The sequence below is a fragment of the Medicago sativa genome, chromosome 7 (genome assembly GCF_051527215.1).
Source record: "Medicago sativa cultivar Bolivia chromosome 7, Bolivia_mono, whole genome shotgun sequence".
NCBI lineage: Eukaryota > Viridiplantae > Streptophyta > Magnoliopsida > Fabales > Fabaceae > Medicago > Medicago sativa.
The window spans coordinates 87,806,221-87,832,730 of record NC_140755.1 but is presented as its reverse complement, the minus strand read 5'-3'; the positions used below and the strand labels follow the sequence as shown (position 1 = coordinate 87,832,730).

The 26,510-nt window shown below is 34.3% G+C and overlaps 3 protein-coding genes and 1 pseudogene across 3 annotated transcripts; 1 reads left to right on the top strand and 3 right to left on the bottom strand.

Moving 5' to 3' along the window:
- The first annotated feature begins 224 nt into the window (after nt 1-224).
- Nucleotides 225-6,258, top strand: EER5 (proteasome family protein). Its single transcript, XM_085726173.1, has 12 exons — nt 225-614; nt 706-799; nt 2,058-2,147; nt 2,873-2,938; nt 3,115-3,207; nt 3,314-3,370; nt 3,678-3,739; nt 4,197-4,284; nt 5,122-5,198; nt 5,286-5,360; nt 5,459-5,564; nt 5,683-6,258. The coding sequence occupies exons 1-12, from the start codon at nt 310-312 to the stop codon at nt 5,812-5,814; spliced, it is 1,245 nt and encodes a 414-aa protein (XP_085582299.1). The 5' UTR covers nt 225-309; the 3' UTR covers nt 5,815-6,258.
- A 1,308-nt stretch (nt 6,259-7,566) lies between these two features.
- LOC146909809 (F-box/kelch-repeat protein At3g23880-like) lies at nt 7,567-10,439 on the bottom strand. The gene is made up of 2 exons (XM_085726175.1): nt 9,896-10,439; nt 7,567-8,074 (listed from the first exon to the last, which is right to left on the bottom strand). Exons 1-2 carry the CDS (start codon nt 10,351-10,353, stop codon nt 7,681-7,683), a joined length of 852 nt encoding a protein of 283 aa, XP_085582301.1. The 5' UTR covers nt 10,354-10,439; the 3' UTR covers nt 7,567-7,680.
- A 3,248-nt stretch (nt 10,440-13,687) lies between these two features.
- Nucleotides 13,688-15,056, bottom strand: LOC146909808 (F-box/kelch-repeat protein At3g23880-like; annotated as a pseudogene).
- A 3,081-nt stretch (nt 15,057-18,137) lies between these two features.
- Nucleotides 18,138-19,921, bottom strand: LOC146909807 (F-box/kelch-repeat protein At3g23880-like). Its single transcript, XM_085726172.1, has one exon. It carries the CDS (start codon nt 19,810-19,812, stop codon nt 18,493-18,495), a length of 1,320 nt encoding a protein of 439 aa, XP_085582298.1. The 5' UTR covers nt 19,813-19,921; the 3' UTR covers nt 18,138-18,492.
- Between the last annotated feature and the right edge of the window lie 6,589 nt (nt 19,922-26,510).

The window sequence follows — 26,510 nt, the reverse complement described above, 5'->3', positions numbered from 1 at the left end:
TAGTTTTTTTTTCAGAGATTAAACGTTGCAACTAAATTGGGTTTTGAAGGAAAAAAATAGCTCAAAAACATTAATACATATTTTTAATTCATTCATACTAGTATTCTAAAAGAAAAATTCATTTCTAAAAGAAAAAAAAAATACGAGAAATATGATTATTATTTTAAAAGAAAAAAAAACGAGAAATATGATTATTTAATATGTAGAAGTGGCTAAATAAAACTAAAACGAAACGAGCAAGAGGAACAGTGTCGCGCTATTACCACTTTCATTTTTGAAGTTTGAGTCATCTTTCTTCGAAGATCAACAATGGCGTATTTGAGCATGGGTGAAGCTCATAGAAGAATCACCGAATACCTCAACCGTTTCTCCGACGCCGTTTCATACCAAAACGGCATCTCTCTCAAATCTCTCTTCTCTCTCTCTTCCAACTCCCACTTCCTTCTCTCTCTCGCCGACGCTCTCATCCTCGTCAACGACTTCAATCGACTCATCAATCAAAACGATAACTACTCTCACTTCTCAGATATCATCTCTCCTCTTTTCCGATCACTTCAACACTATAAACAATCCAATTTCGTTGAAGCCTATAACGCTTTCGAAAAAACCACCAAGTATGATTCATTCTTTCGTTCATTTGATTTTACTTGAATTGAATTTTATTGAAATTGAAGTCATGGATTTTAATGTTGTGGAAATTTTCAGTGCGTTTGTTCAGGAATTTCGTAATTGGGAATCCGCGTGGGCTCTTGAAGCTGTATACGTCGTTGCTTACGAAATTAGGGTTCTTGCTGAAAAGGTATGTTGTGCCTGTTTGGTTCAGATTATTTTGTGTTATGAATTGATTCTAATTTGAAACTAGGATTTCTAGCTTTTCACTCCAAACGTGTATTGTATGTTTCGTTCCACTTCTAGAGGGTTTTAAATTGATTCTGACAAGTTTAGTTGCTTTGCTTTTGTCTCTAGAATGGATTCTACTTGAAGCTAGGATTTGTAGTTTTTTATTCTATAATTGATTTTTACGCACAAATTTGTAGCTCTTAAATGAATGTATCCAAACATAAATCACTTTACTTTCAACTTACTTCTAGTCAGAATCAATTCAATCAAAATATTATTATTTTTTTCACCGCAGAACCAAACATAGTGTGTGTTTGGTTTTGTGGCAATAAATATCCACTTTGAATGAATTGAATTTGGTAAAATTGATTCTGACTTAAAGTGAGTTGAATGTAAACTGAACTGGAGGCAAAAACAAACGACTAAATATATCAAAATCAAATTTGCCTCTTCAAAAGTGGAACCAAACATACACTTAATGTTCAACTCGATTTTGTGGATAAGTACCCTAATTAGAGAATCAATTTTGCCTCTTTCAAAAGTAATACCAAACACACACTTAAGGTTCAACTTACTTTTGCGGATATGTACCCAAATGTAAATCGTGTTATACATAGTGCATGTTTGGTTTTTCGACGACAAAAATTGATTTTTAATGAATTGATTTTGCTTAAAAGTAAGTTGAATGTTAAGTGGTTTACGTTTGAATACATTTATGTAGAACAATAAATTAAAGTGTAAAAATCACCTTTAGACTCAAAGCTACAAATCCCAACTTCAAGTAGAATAAATTCTAGAGGCAAAATCAATTCTACTAGAGAGAAACCAAACATCACAAAATCAATTTCACACCTCTAGAATCAATTAGACTGCTCTAAACGTGAAACTAATCATAGGCTCAACTTACTTTTAATTAAAATCAATTCATTCAAAATCAATATTTAGCACTGTTAGCGGCCAACACTCGGTTGGGATTTAGTCCCACATCGGATAGATAGGATTCTTGAGAGGAGTTTATAAAGAGGAGGCACTCCTCACCGTACAAGCCTGTCTTGTAAGGATGAGTTAGGCCTCGATATTCATTACAAGCACCGTAGAACTGAACATTTAACATTTGTATATATGTTTATATTTTGCTTCTCAGTTTGGTTGAATTTTATATTACCTTCTTTTATTTGAGTGTGAATTTCGTTTTCTTTTTTCATTTTCGGTTTTAGGCTGACAGACAATTGGCTGCAAATGGAAAATCTCCTGAGAAGTTGAAAGGTGCTGGTTCTTTACTCATGAAAGTTTTTGGCATCCTTGCGGTATGTAAACATTTTCATATACCTATTTTAATTTGAAATCCAAGTGGTTTCGCTCGAAGGAGTTTGAGAAGGAATTCTAAAATTCAAATCCTTGCTACTAACATAATATACTAACAACTAATATTTGCCTTTAAACAAAGTTGATTCCCAATTAGGTCTCTTTTTCAAAATTTACCAATTTAGTTTCGTACCACTGTTGATTGGTTTAGGGTCATTAACCATATTGCTTAGCATTGCAAAGTGAATAAGCCTGATGCCATTGGTTTCTAATGCACCTCTCCCCCCACAGACACGCACAGAGTCACATAGCACGGCGAAGTACGAAATAAATATATTCGAAATATTTGACTTGTTGAGATCCCAGATGAACCTGAGATATGGCAAAAGTAGTTCTAACAATTTATGAAACTTGAAAAATCCACCTGTTGAGCTTGTTTTTAAAGTTGAGCTGGACTTTAACCCAAATTTTCAGTCAATGATTTGGCCAATTTTAGCCTATTCATGCATGTACTACTTGTGGAGAAAAATTGACTTCTGCGTCTGCATAGTCTTGTGCATACTTTTGTTAAGGCAGATATTGTAATCACATCATACTATGAAAAACAATCTCCATAGCTTTGTGTTGTTTTGTGAAACATATACTTCCATGATTCATTAAGTGGATGTGTGAAATTTCACTTTCAGAGGTACTCTTCTAACTATTTTATAGCTTGATTGTATTCCAGGTAAAAGGTGCTAAGCGTGTTGGAGCATTGTATGTAACTTGTCAGTTATTCAAGATTTACTTTAAGGTATTGTTCCGTTTGCTTTCCTATCGGGGGTTTATAGCACTCTTGTTATGATCTCATTTGTTGACATATGCTGGCACTAATCTGAACTTGTAGCATCTCAGGTTGATCAAATATACATCTTAATTTTTGCTGAAGATAGAATTTTGACTTTTATTCCATCAACAAATGTTTTGCAGCTTGGTACAGTTAACCTTTGCCGCAGTATAATAAGAAGTATTGAAACTGCGACAACCATATTTGATTTTGAGGAATTTCCTAATAGAGACAAGGTTAGAATTTGAATATGCATACATGACATATGTACACATGCATGTATTTGTGTCTGCATGTGCATGTTTTATTTTCCATATTATTTATCTTTATGATATGTTTCAGGTCACTTACATGTACTATACTGGTCGTCTCGAAGTTTTCAATGAAAATTTTCCTTCTGTAAGTAATCTAAATTTATTTTAAAATAATTTATGACCTGATTGTGTTCTGAGTTCTGACACTTTCTGTATGCTTCCTGCTGGCTTCGTAGTTTTCTATGTATTTTTTCTTTTTCGAGAGGGGTTTTCTATGATGTTACCTTCTGGTTTAAATTATTTGCAGTTGATGCTACTTTCAAACGAAAACTGTATTCATATACAATTGCAATCTCAAATGAATTGAAATTTTGCTTTATTATTATGATTATTATTGATGCTGCTGTAGTCGTTATAAACCATTTATAGAGTTTACATTTGTGACTTGACAGGCTGACTATAAATTATCCTATGCCTTGAAGCATTGCAACCAACAGCATGAAGCCAATATAAGGTTTAATTCTGGTGTATCAACTGTGTGCATTGCATTTTCATGAAGTGAGCTTTCTTTTAGGTTGCATTAAATTTGCCTGCAAATTAAACGTGCATTTGTGGATGGGGCAAAACATAGCTTTAGAATGTGATTGCTTAGTGCATGCTCTTAGAAATTGTTTCTTAAGTCAAACTTCTGCAGATATTGCTTAGTGAATATTCTCTTTGGTGGCTAAGCAAAAATGGAAGTATTTATTAGTAGGAATGTTTTTGACTAGTGGGCACCAACCCCATAAACTGCAAAATCCAAATCTTCCTACCCTAGTAAAGAGGAGTGGGAACATGAATTGTTCATCTCATTGTTCATCTATGAAGGGTTCTACTAATTGTTTGTCTCATCAGTAAAAGACAGAAAAGAAAGCCATATTTAACTCTGTCCTTCTGTATGACGATCTGTAACCAGTTTTTGTTTGCCATAGGATGATTCTTAAGTATCTGATTCCAGTGAAGCTTTCAATAGGCATATTGCCCAATCACAGGCTCTTGGAGAAGTACAATCTACTTGAGGTATGTTGGGTGCTTATGGATGGTTTGTTATTTTCCACTCTCTCTATGGGGGGGTACTATAAAAGTTTATTGTCTTATTTTTTTTTTTAATTGTAAACCTTTTAGAGCTTGTAGGTGCCAACTCAGTTATGTTTCCGTCTGAGCAGTAACTTAGTTTACTTTTATGACTAGGCTTACTAGTGAGCTAATTCAGATAAGCCAGAAGAAATAAATGTATAAATAAAAAGGGACTTTTATTTTTCCAAGTGCCAATTTGTAGGCGGTTTTCCCATAAGTGTCTGATGGGATACACCCTTCGCCCCTTTTGTTTAAAATTTTACAATGACCACTCTTTGTGATATAATATTTTCTCTACAAAATGTGATCCTCTCATTACTGATAATGTCCATCATGTTTATGTTACCAATTAACGCTCAATTAACTAGTTTTCTTCACAAGAAAAAATGCTCAATTAACTAGTTACCTTTTAAAGTTTAACAAAACCTTTTTTATTGTGGTGCCTTGGCGCAACAGTAAAGTTGTTGTCATTAGGCTGCGTACAATACACCAAATGGTTGGACCCATTCCCGAACCCTGTGTATGCGGGAGCTTTTGTGCACCGGTCCTCCCTTTTTTTTAATTTGCTAAGAAGTTTGGCTATTCAAAGGGAATTTTTCAAAAATCAAGCACTTGGAGTTGGAGGGAATAGCCGTTTCTGTTTATACTGCTAATTGTTTTCTCAAATATACACATAACAACCTGATTACATTTGGTTGTTGATGTTTACAGTATTTACAAATTACAACCATGTGTGCCTCAGAAATGTCTCTATAAGTAATTATTTTTTCTTTTGGACAGTACGGTAATATTGTACAAGCTCTAAAAAGGGGCGATCCTCAACTTCTTCGGTCTGCACTCCAATATCACGAGGACTGGTAAATTTTCCCATCGTTGTTTCATTATGAGGATTGTTGTTCCAAAAGTTGCTCTAGAGAGCATAATTGAATTCATATTTTTTGTAGGTTCTTGAGATCAGGTGTATATCTTGTCCTAGAGAAGGTAGAACTTCAAGTATACCAGAGATTAGTAAAGAAGATGTAAGTATCTAGTATCACCTTGCCCTCCCTCCTTTTCGATGTGTATTAGCTGTTCACTAAAATCACTAATTTGTTATTGCTTGATTGTAACATGACAGTTACATCATTCAAAAGCAGAGAGACCCAAGCAGAGCTCACCAGGTGAAGTTGGAGGTTATTGTTAAAGCATTGAAATGGCTTGAAATTGACATGGATGTGGATGAGGTAATTTCTTTAGTTTCCTCCTCATTCTTTCCTACTTTCAATTTGTTTATATCTTTCAAAAAACAAATAAAGGAAGCTGTTTCTGTTTTTGCTGAATTAATATTTGATGCATTTGCAGGTAGAGTGTATAATGGCCATACTGATACACAAGAATCTTGTGAAAGGTTACTTTGCCCACAAAAGCAAAGTGGCTGTATTGAGCAAGCAAGACCCTTTCCCCAAGTTAAATGGAAAACCTGTCAATTCATGAGGACTGGAATATCACCCATGATTCTAAATTTCGAGGTGCAAGAAAGCCTGGCAATAGCAGGGTAATTTTGTGAAAGGGTTCTTCGGCCATAGGTTTGTTGTATTGGATGTTCAAGAACCCCCGAATGTGTTCTTGTTGTTAAAATATCTTAGTACTGTTTCAGTTTCAAAGCAAGCTACTGTCTAGTTAAGATGACACTTATTCTTGCAATTTAGATTGTGGTTTAGTTTCCACTTGTATGGTTGTATGTTTTATAAGGGCTAGCAGTGGAAGTGGAAATCACTGATCTAGTTGCATTAACCTGTATTTTTAGGTCCGATATTATTATTGTTGACATAGTTACTACTGAGAACCTAACATGTGGTTCACTAGTGAGAACCTGTAATTTGTTTAAGTTATTATTTTTGAGCCATCATAATGTTTAATCAGCTTAATATTATGAAATTTCTCATGATTGCAAAAGGGGCCTATTGTTGCTGACTGGACGTTTGCTTTAAAAATTTTGACGGTTTATAAAAAATCGCCCCATAACTCAAAAAAATTAGGGTTCTTCATCAGGGCGGACCCACACTACAATGAGAGTGTGCAGAACCCTTCGGTGCTAAGAAATGAAGGAGAATGTAGTTTGACCAATTACAGTGCTTGTTTGTAGTTGTCAGAATTTTGATTGGCAATACAGAGAGAAATAAAAATATAAGAGTTGTGATATTTGAACATTTGGATGATAATTTATGGGACAATTATAAATTTACAAAGAAAATGAAATATTGGCATAAAAATCAAAAAAGAAAGTAAAAAGTTATAAGAAAATGAAGTATTGGCATAAAAATCAAAACAAAAGAGAGAAAATAAAAATATAATGTGAGTATAATTGATAATATTGTCTCAAATTGTTACAATTTAGTTGTACAAATATCATTTCTCAAAATATAAACATGAGTGTGACCAAACTAGCAAGAAATTCTCAAGTAGGAATTCCCTTTACAACAATGACTGCAACATAATAAATTAACCATTTCAAACTGACATTTAATTTCACCGTCTAATCAAACATATCGCTTGAATTTGTCAATGCCGTCAACAACATTCCTTCTTCTTAGTCTTCTCGGTGTTTTCAATTTTCTCTCGTGATGATATTTTCTCTTCTCCTCCCACGATAAATTGTTTTGAAACTTTTTTTCATTCTACCATTTTTCTTAATGTTATGCTCACAATTATTAAATTTTTTAAAAGTATGCGTTGTTTACCATTTAAAACAGAAACTTTAAAAACTTTTTAAAATTGAATTTATAATTTTTAACCACTTCAAAACGACATTTAATTTCACCGTCTAATCAAATACACCGGTTGAATTTGTTAAAGACGTCAACTAAGAATGCAAATGGTCTATACACAACTCTGAGGTTGGGTATTCAACAATTCAACGTATTTAAAAGAATGTGATTGGATTAATTATGAGGCTTAGCTAAATTCAACTCACGTATATTCCTAGAAAATAATCAAAATAAGTTTCACACCAAATCATTTTATGATATTGAGACACATTTAGACAATTAAAACAAATAACGACTAACAAAGAAGAAGAAGAAGAAGAAAAACATTCAACCATAGATTACTGGATCTTGAGCAACTACTACAATATTCCTAATATACTCAAATGATCATGAAAAACCTGCTTCCAAACAAATAGAAGCAGCGTTGTAAAACAAAACAGTTATTAAGTAGCAAGTTGCTTCAAATGTTTTCCACAAACCTAAAAGAAAAGAGAACAGGAAGACCACGGTAATTAACTAAGCAATCATAGCTCTAATAAGCTCCTTTCCTCCGACAATCCCATGATGTAACAATAATTAGGGTTGTAGATTTTCAAAACGTTAGAGGAACCAAACTTTCAACATAAACCTTGGCAGAGAACCATTGTATTCTTTCAAGAATTCTAGTTCGCACTGCTCTATTATCTCTTAAATTATATAGAACTGCTTGCCACTCTTTCTTCCTATCCCCTCTGTATGGATCCTGGAGCTTTTCAGCCAATATCAATGTATCACCATCATCGGAAAGGTGCAATGGTAACCATTTAGAAAGTTCCAAGTCAACAGAGCCACGGCGTATACTGTGAAGATTTTCATAGCTAGTTACTTTAATGAGTTGAGTCCAAGACTCTTCAACTCCAAATTCTTCCATCTTCCATATTATTAAATCAGTTCTCTTATAGTCATTAGAAAAGCAAAGACAGTCCATCAATATACATATTTTTTTTTTTTTTTGAATCAGCACAAGTTTATTAAAAAACCCAATCTCTGCACAAGACGAACAGAGATCGGTGAAGTACAAACAAAAGGCGCCGTATATAGACGGAACACCTGAGAATCAAACACCAAACAAATAAACCCTTGCGATCAACACCCAAAAGAACAACCCCTACCAAAATGAAACCCCACCTAAAATAGACTCCTATACAACTGACCACCGAAAAACAGCATCCATAACACCAATTGTCACTACTCACCTCCAAAAGAACACCCTTGTAACAGAAAACCAGTCCATCAACAAACTAAGCCACATCACCTTTTTAAAATCAAACAGCATCCACCACCGCACACCCTCCGGTCCACCGAAAGAACACCTAAAAAGCCCAAAACCAAAACTGAACCAAAGAACTGACTCCCGATCTCGAATCAAAAATGATCGGTCCACCAGACTTCAAGAACAATTCAGAAGGCCACCTCACCTCCGGTACACCAGAGAAACACCAAGCCAGTCAAGACAACATTGCAGAAGGACTCCAGCTCCCGATCTCGAAGCATAATAACCGGCCCACAGGCATCCAGCACACAAAAAGTAAGACATCCGGCCTGATCTGCGGTTGTGCAAAACGTCAATAATAAAAAAGGAAGCTGCTCAGCTCGAAGGACCCCATCTTCAAAGAACCAAAAACACAAATCTGAGTAAGCGACAACTGATAAGGACCCGAATAACAAAGGCAGACTCCACAAGGAATCACCCACAACCACTACCACAAAAACACCCAACTCCTAAACAGCCCCTAAAAAAGCTCTAGTCCGCAAAACAATTCAACACCAGCTCCGCGACCATCCATCAAAACCACACCAAAACAGTCCCGCACGAACACCCACACAAATCAAAACACCCCACAACCACACATCAAAGCCGCCACCACCACCACCACAAAAACTAATCACCACCACCACCAAACTAACCCGCCAAACCGCCTCAACAAGAAACAGACGGCCACTCAAACACAGATCAAAGCAAGATGAAAACCAACAACAAAACACGGGCAGCGACGTCGGTTTGAAGTGGAAATACAACGCTGATCCTATAAAAGTGAACGCCGGTGACAAGGAAAAAGGCACCACCACCAACGCACCACCACCACACACCACCACCACCACCTCACCACCACGCCACGGCAAAAACAGCCACGAATCACCGCGGTTATTAAAACCCCACCATCACCGCCTCTCAAAACAACTCCAAACCCAACGGACACACCAAATCAGAAACCTCCGATCTGAACCCAACACGTCGGAAAACCGAAAACGGAGGCCATCCAAGAGAGTAGTGGTTGAACAACACCACTGAAGCCGAATTCGTGAGAGACGCAACAAGATTCGGTAGATTCAAGAAGGAATGGTTGCGATGCTAGATGCCAAAACGAAACAACCGGACACGAAGCCGGCGGCGCTCCCCATCAACTGTAGAGCCTTGCGGCAGCGCCGCCTCCCTGTAACACCCCTGACCCTCCGGTGAGACGGAGACACCACTGCCAATCAAACACAGACCACATCAAACGCCAGCAACGCGGGACCGGATCTGACAGGAACAGGACCGAGCAACCGCCGGAAAGGTAGGGGTGACACCGGTGGTGCGGAGGTTAAGCCTCTTCGCACCACCACTCACAATCTCTACATCAGATAAAGAAGAGGTTTGGAATTTGGGAAGTATGCGCGGTTAAAGCTTAGAGAGATGACAGAGCAAAAAATCTAGAGAGAGAGTCGGGCTAACCAAAGTAAGGATTGCTTTGCAAATTATAACTTCCATCAATATACATATTGATGGCTCAACAGGTGACATTTCATCAAAACCACACGGAGGCATCATCTGTGTGTATGTCTCTGTTCCCAGATCAAATGAAACAATCACAAAGTCCTTAACATCAGTGTTCTTCCAATCATAAAGATGAGGACGGAATTGACTCCGAAGTGCCAACCAATTAAAAGTACCATTCAGATAAACACCATCATTCACGCCAGGATGTGTATGACAAAAAGGAAGAAGAACCGCAGGAAAATTTTGAATAGGTTTCCAAACATCATCACACAAATTTAAAACTCGCGCACTAGTTATATTTTTAACGTCATCCAAAGTTAACATCACAACCTTATAAGTCTCTGATGAATTATCATAACCAAATGCAAACTTAAACTGGAATTTTATACTTATAAGACCTCCCCGAAAATAGCCTAACTTCGGGGACATTTTATGCATGGCAGGGTTCCACAAACGGAACCACATCTTTCCACCACATGAATGAAAACCAAGCAAACAAAGCAACCCATAGCAAGAACCAACAACATATCCACAGTCGTTATCCTTTAAACTATAACGAGGATCACTGGGAAGGGAGGTCGACGGGTTCTCTATTATTAAACGACTAACGGGGAACGGTACAGCACCAAAATCCCTAGAAAGAATGGATCTTTCAAAATACAGTGTCAAGTGAGGGTTTCTTGCGGATCGCTTAAGGTGGAGTTTCACAAAGATAGGATCGGAAATTATAGATTTCCAATATTTGCATACACAGCTCATTTGCATAAGGAATTTAACATCAGAAAATGAAAGAACTTCAGTGATAAGTTCATCGGGGAGGAATACCGTGTCATCACCTTTGATGGGTAATCTCGTACTGCGATCAGTTTTGTGAGATAATATTCTCTTCTTCACCTTTCTGTGTGGCCACTTGCCTCTCATTTTTGAGTTTCTGATTTGTTAGGGTTTTGGTTTTTTCGGGTCTGCTTCCTCTTACTCTTCTACAGCCACTGATATTTTCTTTCTCTCTTGTTATATTAGCGTTTTGGTTTTATTTTTTATTATTTACTATGAAATCAGTAGAAATTAAACCCTAATAGATTTTAAGATTATTTAAATTAGACTTTTGACCCGTGCATCGCACGGGTTTTCCCGACTATAATAGAGACCAATAAATAATCTTTAAACCATAAGATCATTAATATGGTAGAAAATATTTTCTTAAAAAAAAAGGCAAGCGGATAGGAATGAAATTGGTGTGCAATGCATTTTTTTAGATGTAATTTGTTAGGTTAAATAATTGCAAACTTAATAAAGTAAATGAGCGGGAAAAAATTAGGTTAAGTTGCAGCAGACGTAACAAAATTAATAAATAAGGATATTTCCATGACAACTTCAATTATCTTTTTTTGAGGGGTACTTCAATTATCTTTTATTTTTATCGTAATAAATCCATAAATCATATAGTGTCAAAAATATATAAATCATATATTACATCTTTTTACAAGTGAAAGCTTTTCTATTTTAAACTAGCGTCATGACCGACACGTTACTAACATGCCCGTCTTTTTGCTTTTATTCCAAATGATGATAAAAAGGTAAAAATCGATTAAGTGAAGGATAAAATTGAAAGAAAAATATTACACCAAAACATATTTTTTTTAAACGAAATAATATTTTTTTTATGGTGTCCAATAATATTGTTTTGGGTTATTTCTCTTGTTGTTGTGGATTGTTCCTATTTTAATTGAATTTAACTAATTTTTTTAATTGTTAATTTAAATCCAAAATTGTGTATCCCCTTTATAGAACTACCATCAAGATGAACACCATTGTGTCCGTCTTTCCGGTTTTATTGACAAGGAATAATAAAATGATTTCAAAATAATTAAGTGAGGGCTACAATTGAATGAAAAAATATTTCACCAAAATACAACAATTTTAATATAGCCCTCCCACTACGTAACATTAATTAGGGTTGTAGATTTTCAAAATTTTAAAGGAACCAAGCTTTTAACATAAACATTGGCATAGTACTCTCTCCGTTTTAAGATAAGTTTCGTTTAAATCCAAAAGTAACATCACAACCTTATAAGTCTCCAATGAATTATCATAACTGAACCCAAACTTAAAATTTAAATATAAACCCAAAAAAGGGTCCCAAAAATAGACCAACTTCGGGGACATTTTATGCATGGCAGGGTTCCACAAACAGAACCACGTCTTTTCACTAAGGGTAGAATTACAAGGCAAATTACAAAGCAATCCATTGCATGAACCAACAACATATTCACAATCGTTATTCTTTAATCGATAATAAGGATCATCGGGAAGGGAGATATGCGGTTCTCTATTAAGACCAACGAGGAATGGTACAACAATGTAATCCCCATAGTACTTAATTGATTCAAATATAGTGTCAAGTGAGGGTTTATAGAGGATCACTTAAGGTGAAGTTTCATAAATTTAGGATCAGAAATTAGAGATTTCCAAGACTTGCATACATCAACAAAGGAAAGAACTTCAGTGGTAATTTCATTTGGGAGAAATAATATTTTTTTAATGTTATGATTAGCTTAAATGAAATGTGGTGATGACACCTATACAAGTTGGAGGTGTTTATAATAGGGGGATTGTTATGGCATAAGCACTGACGGATTCAGAAATTTTGACTTGCGGGGCGAGATTATATATAATTAATATTTATACAAAATTTTAGCAATGTGTAAGTGATAAAATAATAACATCATTATTATTGAAAAACATACTTGCGATTATAAATAAACACTATGCTATTAATAAGGAGTGGTTAATGTTTACTGTAAGATGTTAAACAAAAGTGACAAAGAGTGCATCCCAATCCCATTCCCATCAGACACTTAATTGGAATACCCTTCCTGCAAACTGGCACTTGGGAAAAGTAAACTATGTTACTGCTTAGAAGGTAAAATAACAGAGTTGGTACCTACAAAGCTCTAAAAGGTTTACAATCAAATAAGTAAGACAATAAACTTTTAGATACTCAAGTAGATTGTAGTTCTCAAAAGTCTATATGATTGTGTAATATGTATGCCTATTGAATGCTTCACTGGAATCAGATATTTAAGTACCAATCTATGTCAAATTAATAAAAACTAGTTATAGGTCATCATATATAAGGACAGAGTTAAATATGGCTTTCTTTTCTTGTTGTCTTTTATATGATGAGATAAACAAAGCCTTTCATAGGTGAAAAATCATGTCCCCACTAGGAAAAAAATATTCCTGCTCATAAGTACTTCCTTTTTGGCTTAGCACCAATAAGAATATTCAATTCATAAATTATTTGATACTCAAAAATAAAAATGAAACAACTCAAATTATTTGCAGACGTTTGATTTAAGAAACAATTTATAAGAGCATGCACTAAGCAATCACATTCTAAAGCCAAGTCTTGTTCCTGTTCCATTCACATGCATGTTTAATTTGAAGGCAAATCAAGTACAACCTAAAAGAAAGGTCACTTCAAGAAAATGCTATGCTTTCCATGTTTTCTCCTGTTGATTAATTGGTCAATGAAAATTCAGGGAAAAATGGAGGGAAGAAAGCCATGAGATAACAACATCAACTAGAAGAATGCAAAAGTTCACTAGACAGCTCTGAGGTTGGGTATTTAACATTTCAAACTAACCTAAAAGAATTTGATTGGCCATAAATTATTAAGCAGTGAGTTGCTTCAAATGTTTTCAAAGAAACCTAAACAAAAGACATCTATTCTAGAGGGGCATAAATGAATGGTATAAATAAGTACTGTAATTGAAGCAGTTGTAACTCCAATACGCTACTTTCTTCTAACCACCCTCACAATGAACCAGTAATTAGGGTTGATGTGCCTGAAGTTGGGGTTGGAGATTTTCAAAATGTCGGAGAAACCAAGCTTTGAACATAAGCCTTCACAGAGAACCATTTTATTTTATCGGTAATTCTAGTTTGCACCGCTCTATTATCTCTCAAGTTATATAGAATTGCTTGCCGCTCTTCCTTTTCAACCGACATCGGTAGATCTGGATCATGGAGCATTTTAGCCAATATTAGTGTATCACCATGATCAGAAAGGTGCAATGTATTTAGAAAGTTCTAAGTCAACAAAGCCACGATGTATACTCCGAAGATTTTGATAGCTAATTTTAATAAGTTGAATCCAAGACTCTTCAACTCCAAATTCTTCCATCTTCCATAGAACAAAATCAGTTTTCTTGTAATCATTATAAAAGCAAAGACAATCCAACAATATACATACCGATGGCTCAATAGGTGACATTTCATCAAAACCACAAGGAGGCATCAACTTTGTGTATGTCTCTGTTTCCAGATCAAGTGAAACAATCACAAATTTCTTAACATTCATTTTCTTCCAAGCATAAAAATTAATGTAACCAAATTCACTTGGATGGGCCAACCAATTAAGACTTCCATTCAAATAAACACCACCATCATTCACATTAGGTTCAGTATCACAAAAATGAAGAAAAACTGCAGGAAAATTTTGAATAGGTTTCCAGACATTATCACGCAAATTTAAAACTCACACGAGTTCTGTTTTCAGCTTCATCCAAAAGTAACATCACAACCTTATAAGTCTGCGATGAGTTATCATAACCAAACGCAAACTTAAAACTGAAATATAAACCCAGAACACCGTCCCAGAAATAGCCCAGCTTTTGGGACATTTTACGGATAGCAGGATTCCACAAACGGAACCACATCTTTCCATGAAGGGGAGAATAACCAAGCAAACAGAGCAATCCATTGCAAGAACCAACAACATATTTACAGTCGTTATCCATTAATCCATAATGAGGATCATTGGGAAGGGAGATCACCGTGTTCTCTCTTAAACGACTAACGGGGAATGGTACAACACTGAAACCTCGATAAATAATCGATTTATTAAAATACAGTGTCAGGTGAGGGTTTCTTGCAGATCGCTTAAGGTGGAGTTTCACAAATTTAGGATCAGAAATGATAGATTTCCAAGACTTGCATACACACCTCATTTGCATAAGGAACTTCACATCGGAAAATGAAAGAACTTCAGTGACAAGTTCATCGGGGAGGAACACCGTCTCATCACCTTTGATCGGGAATCTCATACTGCAATCAGTCTTGTGAGATAATATTTTCTTTCTGCGTGGACACTTGCCTCTCATGTTTTGAGTTTCTGATTTGACAGGGTTTTGGTTTTTGAAGTCTTCCTCTTACTCTTCTGCAGCCAAAGGCTTTTCTTTCTCTCTTGTTAATATTAGGGTTTTGGTTTTGTCTTTATTCTTTGAAATCAATAGCAATTGAACCCTAATTGATTTTAAGATTATTTAGTGCATGACACGCGTGCAACTTCAAAAAACAAATTCCATGACAACTTCAATTATATTTTTATTTTTATCATAATACATAAATAAATCATTCCTTAAAAGAAACTTAATAAATAATCATATATTCTGTATTCTTTCAAAAAAAAAATCATATATTCTGTATAAAAATATCATATATTATACCTTTTTACATATGAAAACTTATTTTTTAATAAGTCAAAATGAAATATTAACTATAATAAGCATTCCTTCTAACACGAGATGTACTAGAGAGAAACATCGAAGTATTACCAATAGTAATCAAGCAAACCATAAAGAGAAAAAAGAAAAAGAAAAGAGAGTTGTTAGCCAATGCACAAAAGAAGCGGCTAAGCCACCAACCGTGATAACCAAAAGCTAAATTAATGTATTTTGCCTTTAGCTACCAATAGGATGAAATGTTGACTTTATCCAATAAATGATGAATAGAGTCTTCCTTTTGGCTAAATGGTATTTATTCTGCTATATCCATATTATTCTACTACCTTCCCTTAAAGCATATATCAGCTCATAAGATTTTTCTTTTTTTCCATCTAAGATTTCTCATGAGATTTGACAGTGTGAATTTGGATATTATTATACCTGGGTTCATTTTTATGTTGTTTACCAAGATGATTGTTTTTTGCTATTGGTGTTTGCAATTTAGGTAAAAGATGATTGTTTTAAAATTAGAACAGTGCCTTTAAAATATTTAAAACAACAATGCTTGGATCCAGAGGTTTCGGATTCAAGCCCCCACTAGTAACCTTGGAATGAGGTAAATGTAAATTATATTGGAAATGCTATTTGAATCTAAAGGTCTTCTATATTTTAGACTGAAGCACTATCTCCTCACCATAAATTTAATTTCCAAAAAAATAATTATTAACTTAGTCTTTTACCATATGAATTGTACATACGAGATCAAAGATTTTCCTAGTCTCTTACAAAAAAAAATGCAGGACCTGATTTAGTTTTTCATAAACAAAAAACGTATTGAACATTGTTGGAATAATATAAGGTTCCAAAACAAGGTTTCAAACGCTGCAAGATTGATAAATAGCATCATTGTTGTGGTGACACTTAGTAGCATACATTTCAAGGACATATGTCCTCTCATATGGCAGATTTTGTTGTGTTGCTGGAAAAACCAGAAATTCATATAAGATCATCGAAGTTCTTTGACAGCCTCCCGCTACTAGTTGGGTTAAAGTGAATACAGATGACTCTTCCGTCGGCTCACCAGGCATTGCAGCCATTGGAGGAATTTAGGGATCATAGAAGATGAATTCTTGGGAGCTTTCTCTGAATATTGGACATCAAAATGCTCTTTCTGCTGAGTTTCATATGGTTATGTTTACTATAGAAAAACACATGATATAGGTTGGGGAAAATTATGGATTGAATGTGATACCAAGGTGGTTGTTTGAGCATCCAATAATGTTAATATGCCGGTTCCTTAGAGGATTCGGAATAGCTTGCGGAACTGTACCTCTTCTAAGAAGTAAATTTGGTCTCGTCATAAAGGATAACGTTTTAGGGAACATTTGTACTCATATCATATCTACCGAGAAGTAAATTTGGCATGGATTCTTTAGCCATACATGGAATCAATCTAGGTTTCGGACAATGGTGGATAACTTTGTTGGACTTTGTCCGCCGCTTTTTGGTTCGAGACTTGGTTGGTTTGTCCAATTTTCGGTTTTCTTTGATTTTTCAGTGGATTTTAGTTTGGTCCCCACACTTGATGGTTTGAGACTTAGTCGGTTTTATTTTAATTCAACTGTTTAAGAAAACACACCTCTTGAATTGGCAAAGGCGTCAATTACATTCCTTCTTCTTAGTCTTGTTATTGTTTTCGATTTTCTCTTCACCTCCCAATATGAAGTATTCAGTCATTTCTCTTACTTACACTCACTCTCTCCTTCACACAACACATGTATTATCAATTACAACAAGAAGAAGAATCAATACAAAAGTTTCATAGCATTCAAAACTTATTTATTTTCATCTTTATGCATATTGTATAGTGAAGGCTGCATCAAACAACAACAATATTAACATCAACAACAAGATAGACTACAACAACAACATGAGTTTAGTTTTTTGTTCAAGATTAATTGATGATCACATTCCAAAGGTAAGTCTTGCCCTATGTACACATCTGATACACCAGAACCAAACCTTATATTGGCTTCGTGTTGTGGGTTGCAATGCTTTTGATATTTTCTAAAAGTATGTTTTCCATGTTTTCTTTTGTCGATTAACCCGTTAAGGAAAATTCAGAGAAAATTATAGAGGAAAAAGCCATAACACGAGATAATAACATCAACTAGAAAATGCAAAATTTCTCCACACAGCTGAGGTTGGGTATTCAACATTTCAACCTAAACCAAAAGAGTTTGATTGGATCAATTATGAGATTTTGCAAAATTCAACTCGAGTATATATATTCCAAGACGAGAGTCAAAATATGTTTCAAATGTAAGACAAAACAATTTTATATAGCAGTGAGTTGCATCAAATGTTTTCAAAGAAGGCTCCATCTAGCATGATCTAGTATATGTCATTTTGACCATGGGGGTCTAGTTAGCTACAACCATATGATCAAATAGGTTTTATCGTATTATCATGGTTCATCGATACTAGATTCCACATCCTGTCTCTCTCATCCTTCTTCATGCTCATATCAACAAACACGCTGCAGACTTCTATAAAAAAAATAATTTCAATCAATGTAACAGGTGACAAATTCATAGTTTTTCATAGTCTTAATTATTTCAGAAACATTCGTTATTGCTCTACACATCTTATTAATAGAAACTAGCAAGAAGTCATACAAGAGCATATAATAAACTTCTAACCACAGATAAACATTCAAAAACTAGTAAAATGCAGCAATTTCTTTTTCAATGGATATAAAATGCATGTTGGTCCCCTCAAAAATAAAATAAAATGCAGGTTGGTTATTTTTATTCTTCAAAAAAAAAAAACTCAATTATTTTTTCTTAAGAAAAAAAACTCAGTTTCACTTAATCCATTATTGAGATCTAGTACCATAGTCAAAAACCTTTTACTTGACCATCCTAAGCTTCCTCTTCAAAGACAACAAGAGGACCATAAATGTCTGATACAAAATAAATATAGTAACTGAAGCAATTGTAGTTCCAATAAGCTCCTTTCTTCCTCTCCCTCAATCACCCCCCAATGCACCAGTAATTAGGGTTGATGTGCCTGAAATTGGGGTTATAGATTTTCAAAATGTCGGAGAAACCAAGCTTTCAACATAAGCCCTGACGGAGAGCCATTGTATTTTATAATCTTTCAACATATGCACTGCTCTGTTATCTCTCAAGTTATATAGAGTTGCTCGCAGAGATTGATTGTCAACCAACATCAGTGTATCACCATTATCCGAAAGGTGCAATGGCAACCATTTAGAAAGTTTCATTTCACCGAAGCCACGGTACATACTTTGAAGATTTTGGTAGCTAACTTTAATGAGTTGAGTCCAATACTTTTCAACTCCAAATTCTTCCATTTTCCATATAACTAAATCAGTTCTCTTATAATCATTCGAAAAGCAAAGACAATCCATCAATATAGATATTGATGGCTCAGCAGGTGACATTTCATCAAAACCACACGGAGGCATCAGCTGTGTGTATGTCTCTGTTCCCAGATCAAGTGAAACAATCACAAAATCCTTAACATTAATGTTCTTCCAATCATAAGAACCAGGACGAAATTCACTCCGAAGTGCCAACCAATTAAAAGTACCATTCAGATAAACACCATCATTCACACCAGGATCAGTATCACCAAAAGGAAGAAGAACTGCAGGAAAATTTTGAATAGGTTTCCAAACATTATAACGCACGCATAAAATTTGCACATCAGTTCTATTTTTAACATCATCCAAAATTAACATCACAACCTTGTAAGTCTCGGATGAATTATCATAACCAAACGCAAACTTAAAATTAGAACATGAACCTGAATAAAACGAATAACGGTCCCGAAACTTGCCAAAAGTTTGGGACATTTTACGCATGGTAGGGTTCCACAAACGGAACCACATATTTCTATTATATGATGGATAACTTAGCAAACAAAGCAATCCATTGCAAGAACCAACAACATATTTACAGTCATAATCCTTTAATCGATAATATGGATCATATTTAGGGAGGGAGATCGCTGCCGGGTTCTCTATTAAACGACTAACAGGGAATGTTACAGCACAGTAGTCATCCCTAAATTTTTCGAAATTGTATCGTTTCAAATATAGTGTCAAGTGAGGGTTTCTTGCTGATCGCTTAAGGTGGAGTTTCACAAAGTTAGGATCGGAAATTAGAGATTTCCAAGACTTGCAAACACAGCTCATTTGCATAAGGAATTTCACATCAGAAAATGAAAGAACTTCAATGACAAGTTCATCGGGGAGGAACAGCGATGATTCTGCGTCGGGACGGAACACCATGTCATCGCCTTTGATCGGGAAACTCGCACGACAATCAGTTTTTTCAGATAATCTTCTCTCTTTCACCGTTCTGCGTGGACACTCGTCTCCCATTTTTTGAGTTTCTGATTTGTTAGGGTTTTGATTTTTGAGGTCTGCTTCCTCTTACTCGTCTGCAGCCTCAAATTGCTTTTCTTTCTCTCTTGTTATATTAGGGTTTTGTTTTTTTTTTTCCTCAATGAAATCGGTAACAATTGAAGTATTGAACCCTGGTTGAATTTAAAAATATTTAAATATTCCTTTACTTAGTGCATGACGCGTGCAACTTCAATTTTTACCATAGTAAAAAAAAACTTCTATTTTTATCTTAATAAATCATTCATTTGATTTTTAACGTAAAAAAAAATCATTCATTTGATTTTTAAATAAATCATATATAATATCTTTTTTACACCATCCCTCAAAAAAAAAAACTTTTTTACACCTGGAAACATTTTTATTTTAAACTAGCGTTAAGACAGATATGATGCCAACGTGTTCGTCTTTCTGTTTTTATTGGAAACGATGATAAAAAGGTAAAAATTAATTAAGTGAAGAGTAAAACTGAAAGAAAAAGTATTACACCAAACCACACTTTTTTTTATACATATAAGGTCAAAATATTTTTTTTATAGTGTCCAATATTGTTGTTGATTTTTTTTTTGAAAGACAATATTGTTGTTGATTATTGCTTCTATTGTTGTGGATTGTTTCTTTTTCAATGGAATTTAACTAATATTTTAATTGATAATTTAAATAATATTATAAAAATAACAAAATAGTTTAGATGATGGGTAAACATGGAAGAAAAATTTCGGCCTATTAGAGAAGTCTAATTGCTAAGTTTTTATTTTTTTCATTCATCCATTTTACAATTTCATTTTGTAATTGCTAAGTTTTTCATTTTTTTAAAGAAACGCAAAAATTAATATCAAAGAGTAAAAGGGACTACTCTAACTTATGTAAATCATGTCTTTCATAGGACATTGAAATTTGAAAGACGGTGTAAAGGATTACATAACCAATAGGAAAAACAATTGCTATTTCTACTAACTTCCCTCCTAGCATACCAGCCCCAAAAAGTTAGTTTGACGTGTTCGACAATTTTTGGCACCTACATGTCTTCTCCATTGAAGTTAATTCCATTTCTATGTAGCCAAATTGACCAAACCATAAAGAGATATAAAATATGTCAAAATTTCCTTTCTACTCCTTTTTTCACGGAAAAAACCTCTGTATTGAATAAAATACGGTACTCTTTAACTATGAAGACATCCCTCCTAACCGTGGAGAACGTCGACTCGCATTGATTTACTAAATTTTAAGAGATTAATGGTGGTGGGTCGATGGTTAAAAACAATTTGCACACAATCAATTAAAACATTTAAATTTACTACATCAATTAATTTTTTTAATTTACATGGTAATTTGAAATGTTTTAATCGGTTGTATGTACAAAGTTGTTTTAGATCGTAAACTCACCAACATTCAACTCATATTTTAAAGGTAAATGCTTAAGAGTTGAAATGTTTTTTTTATTGACAAGCAATGAGTGGGAAATTCACGGTTCTAATTTTTTCTCTTTCCGTTCACTCCTTCTAAGATTTTTCTTAACGTTCACTCCTTCTAAGATTTTTCTTAAGATTTGAAAGTATGAATTTGGATATTGATTATACCAAGGCTCTTTTTTATGTTATTTTTACCGAGAGGAACGTTTTTGTGTTATTGACGTTAATCTAAAAAAAGATTATTCTTTTTGGGGTTTTGTTAGAAATCCTGCACCGTAGAAGCTCCCTTATTATATAGCTATTACTATAGGTTGTTCGGTGGGATTTAGTATGGGAAAGGGAAGTTGTTTCCCACCATGGGAAAGTTGATGTTTATGGTTAGATTAAAGAGGATCACTGGTCTTATTATAGTCTTGCACACACTATATCTTTCCACACTTTATCATCAACCTGGATTACTACCATCTCTCTCATTTCACCACCACCACCACCACCACTACACTCAAGTCAACAACCCACCTCAACAAAGTTTGACGTGAACAAACTAAATCAAATTGAATACTGGTTTTCAATTTGAATTTTGCAGTTTGACATGAAATCGGTCTCTTAATCCCTTTCACGGGTACCCTTTTTTTTCCACAGATCTAGTATATTGCTTGCATCTTCCAGTGTTGCTTTATCTCATTTTTTAGGTTCACCCTCATTGAATACTGAGTGAGGTGTTTTGAATTTGTTGTGGTAGGAGAGGATTTGAATGCGTTCGTGAAAGATATAACAAAAAAGACAACACATAACAAACAATTAATTGTCCAAATTGAACATAACTTCAGGTCTCCTATTTCAAAACTGACGAATGATAGGGCCCGGAGCATAGGAAGGGTGAATGTCAATGAACAATTTTTCTTTTTCTCCAAAATTTTATAAACAATTTTTCTTTTAGGGTTTATTGGAAATTTGGGGGTTTTTATTATTGAGTTTAGAAGAAGATGGGGACGAATATAAAACTGAGATTGATGCTTTTTAGAGATGTGTTTGAGTAGACATTTGTTGGGTTCAAGGAAGATGATGATGAACTTGATGAAGATGTTCATAAGTTTTCTGGAATTTTTTTATGATAAAGTGTGGAAAGATATAGTGTGTGCAAGACTATAATAAGTCCAGTGATCCTCTTTAATCTAACCATAAACATCAACTTTCCCATGGTGGGAAACAACTTCCCTTTCCCATACTAAATCCCACCTAGGTTGTTCACTAAATCAATTATTATAAGTGAGTGTTGGTTGACAGAATGAGACTGTGACTGTATGGGTGAAATAGTTTAGGGTTTTAGTTTCTATTTATATAAAATGGGTAATAATTGATTTTCTACGGGTTTTGGGTGGATGTCTATATCTTTGTTACCCGTCTCATACTCGTGTTTTGAAAACGGATAAAACTCAAACTCATACCCAAACACGGTCAAAGTGAGAAAAACCAGTTAGACTGAGTTTGATTCGGACACGTATCCGTAGGTATGAGTTTTGTTGTCATGCCTAATGTACAAGCGCACATTTGCCTTTTAGACCTTATTTGATTTTCTAGACTTTAAAAGCATAAATTGATTTTAGCACCTAAAATAATAATTTAATTTAACTCTTCAAGAAAAAATGGTTTGTAGATCCGTTAAAAACACCGTAGATAATTTAAATGATCAAAATGGCACCAAAAAACTACGAGATGTCAAGTATTTATAAATCAAGGACCAAAATGAAAGAAAAATAACTAAAGCGCTAAAATAAAATCTAACAATAATCTACATAACCTAAAGTGTACAATTAATAAAAGTCAAAAGAAACCTATTTGGGGCTAGCTCGGTGGTTGGTTTGAGATCTTGGAGTTTGCTCCTCTAAAGGTCTTAGATTCGATTCCCTATGCTACCAATTTTGGTGGACAAATTCATGCAAATCTTTACTTTGTTTTTTAATGGGGTCTCTGCAAGTGAGCGGTGGAATTGGTCCCCTCGGATTAGTCGGTTGTTGGACCGGATACCGAGTTTTAAAAAAATTAATAATAAGTCAAAAGAAAAATATCAATGGTGATTTGGCCTAACAAAATAAACTAGACTCTCACAAATTAATGTTTGAATCCCTACAAAAAGAAGTGCTCGCATTTAGTGTCTGAGACATTCCGGATAAAATTTTCTCCACTTAAAGTAAACTTTTTTGGTTTAAAAAATAAATAAAATTTTACCAAAAAAAATTTCCATAAAAAATGAGATGATTTGGTCTAAAAAAATATATTAGACTCGCAACATGATAAACTAATTTTATTTTATTTTTGATAAAAACCAACTAATGTTTTTTTAAAGGAACAAACTAATGTTTTAATCCCTGTCCTCGTGAGCTTAGCTCAGTTGGTATGGACAATGTATAATATATGCAAGGTCTGAGGTTCGAACCCTGACTACCACCAAAAAAAACCCTACAAAAACAAGGACTTACATTTCATGTTGGAGACAATGTTGAATGAAATTTCCTCTATAAAAGAACAAATGGAAATACGTTCCCTAAAAAAAAAAAGCAAATGGAAATACGTTCGCGTGACGATAAATAGTGTTGTGTATTTTAGCATTTTTCTTTAAAAATTTAGTTAATGTTTGAAAAAAAAAAAGTAAATTAATTAGAAAATTGCTCACTTAGATTTGTTCGCAAACATCTTGAATTTTTGAAATTATCTCCGATGATAGTTAATTATCGTTCACCGATGAATCATAGTTACGAGTTGTTTAGTCCTAGACATATTCAGAAACACAAAAATACAAACTCATACACTCTCAAACTAAAACACAAATCATACACTTACACTTCCCTCGCTGCTCCAACAAATCAAAATTGTTCAAAGTCAAAAATATAAACACTCAAACAACAAATGTTCAAAGTCTCTTAAAATAATATAATGTGATATTCATGGTGGATTTTAGGGTGAGGGTTCAAGCAAGTCCCTCACCGGTGTACCACTAAATTAAACCATTAGATTTAATACACGGTCTAGATGTGTCAAAAATAAAGAAGAGAGTATTTATAGATTTCCACACACAAATCTTCCCCTGAATCTCCCATCTGTGTAACTGCGTCCTCTTATACACTGCTTCAATGGTGAAATTTCACAAGATCTCTAATCTCACTTCCAACCAAGTGTCTTGTTTTTTTGTGATTAATCCAAATCCATTGAATTGAAATTATGTACACGTATAACTACAGCATGGTGATAATCAAGGTGGCCATATAATATGTAACTAAGTTAGTATTTCAAAGACAAATACAAGTGTGTCCGAGAGTTTCTCACCAAACAAACAACAATTTTTTTGAGATTGAAAGAGGAAAAGTGTTTAGATTTCATATTAGTATTTAATTTTAATCTTCTTTCCCCTCCTTTATTACATCCCATTTCTCTCTAAAACGTATCCGAAGAAAGAAAAAATGTTTCTAGAATCGAGATCCAATTTTTAATTTTTGAAGAAAAAATTGTCCACACATAACCTAGATAAAAAATTGTAGAGAATTTAGATGGAGACGGAGATTGTTCGCCGGAAGATGCCGAAGTTGCGAGTAGAAAGAAAGTGAATCAAAGAGGAGTGGTTTGATCTGGTGCGGTAATGACTACCAAATGTTATGTAGGGCAATTTAATCTGATGGTGAAATTTAATGGTACACCGGTGAGGGATTTAATTGAACCCTCACCCTAGAATCCACCGATATTCATATGTTAGTTTTTTGTTTTTTTTTTAATTTCTCATTATATTGAAGATTGCTTGAGTAGTTGTTGATAAATTAGATTGTTGTATTTATTGTGAATGTAGATGAAACTAATCATTACTACAATATGGTAGTTTAATAGTTGAAATAACATAATGGACATTATATCTATATTTTGTGCTTTACATGTTTGATGAAATGTTTCAAATAATTATTAATTAATTTTTTTTTTGGTTGTTGTGTATATATGATTGACGACATTGGTCGACCACCATAACCATAATACTCGTCACCAAACACCATGATCCACCAGCAATACCACCCTGTCACATCATCTTACATGGTTTTGGAATGTTGTGGATGCTTCCGGTCTATGCCTGCTTACAATGACACTTTTTCAGTCATATTATTTCAAGCATATGTACGACTTTGACTGAGCATTAACACAAGGAGACTACTAGCTTCCACTTGTCAGTTGGTGAAATGACCATCACACTATATGATGTGACATGTCTTTTTCACTTATCTATTCATGGTAAGTTGCTAAACCACCGTGCAAAAGTATCCCAATAAGAAGGAGTTGTTCTTCTATCTGAATTGCTTGGTTTAGACCCTGATGACGTTGCTAGTGAGTGCACAGAAGTGAGGGGTGCACATGTGTAATGCCTCGGATTTTGATCCAAGACATTACGTCTAAATCATTTTCTTTTTCTGAAAAACACTACTATTTATTTATTTCATCAATAATATATATTCTAGCAAAACCTATACAAAATTCTTAACATAATTTAATAAAATTTCTTAAAATAAATATCCTTCAAATATTTCTTCTAAAGTTACAATTCGATAAAAAAAAACCCAATTTTTGTCTCCGCGTACGCATTCATCACACATCAAACTTCATATATCATTTTTGGTACCTACAACATTATTTTAATGTAAGGGTCAATTTCCTTATCCAAATTGGTTCATACTCAAAGCACAAGAAACAATGTCATAAAATAGATAATATCAAAACTTATCAATCAAAAAGAATTAAGAAAAATACATTCAAGTCATATGCTTCAAAGTAAGGTTCACAGACATCTTATTTGCAATAAAATAGTTTAAGTCAATAATCAATCACATGTATACAACAGACTCAATGCAATTATGCGTAAGATGCATGCTCTTATAACTATATGATCCGGATATAACCCGCCACACAGGCACCACACAGAAATATAATTGCAATTCCCGCCACTAAGGCAACCACACAGAGTATAATTGCAATTCCCGCCACAAAGGCACCACATAGATGCATATGCCATGCATGATCATGAAAATGCAGACTAAAACCCGTCACTAAGGCACCACACAAAATATAATTATAACCCGCCACTAAGGCACCACACATAATATAATAGTAACCCGCCACTTAGGCACAACAATGCAATATGATATTTACTCGCCACAAAGGCACCACACAGAAAATAATTATATATCTCACATCACCATGAACATGATCAAAAACAAGCTTTTCAATAAAACT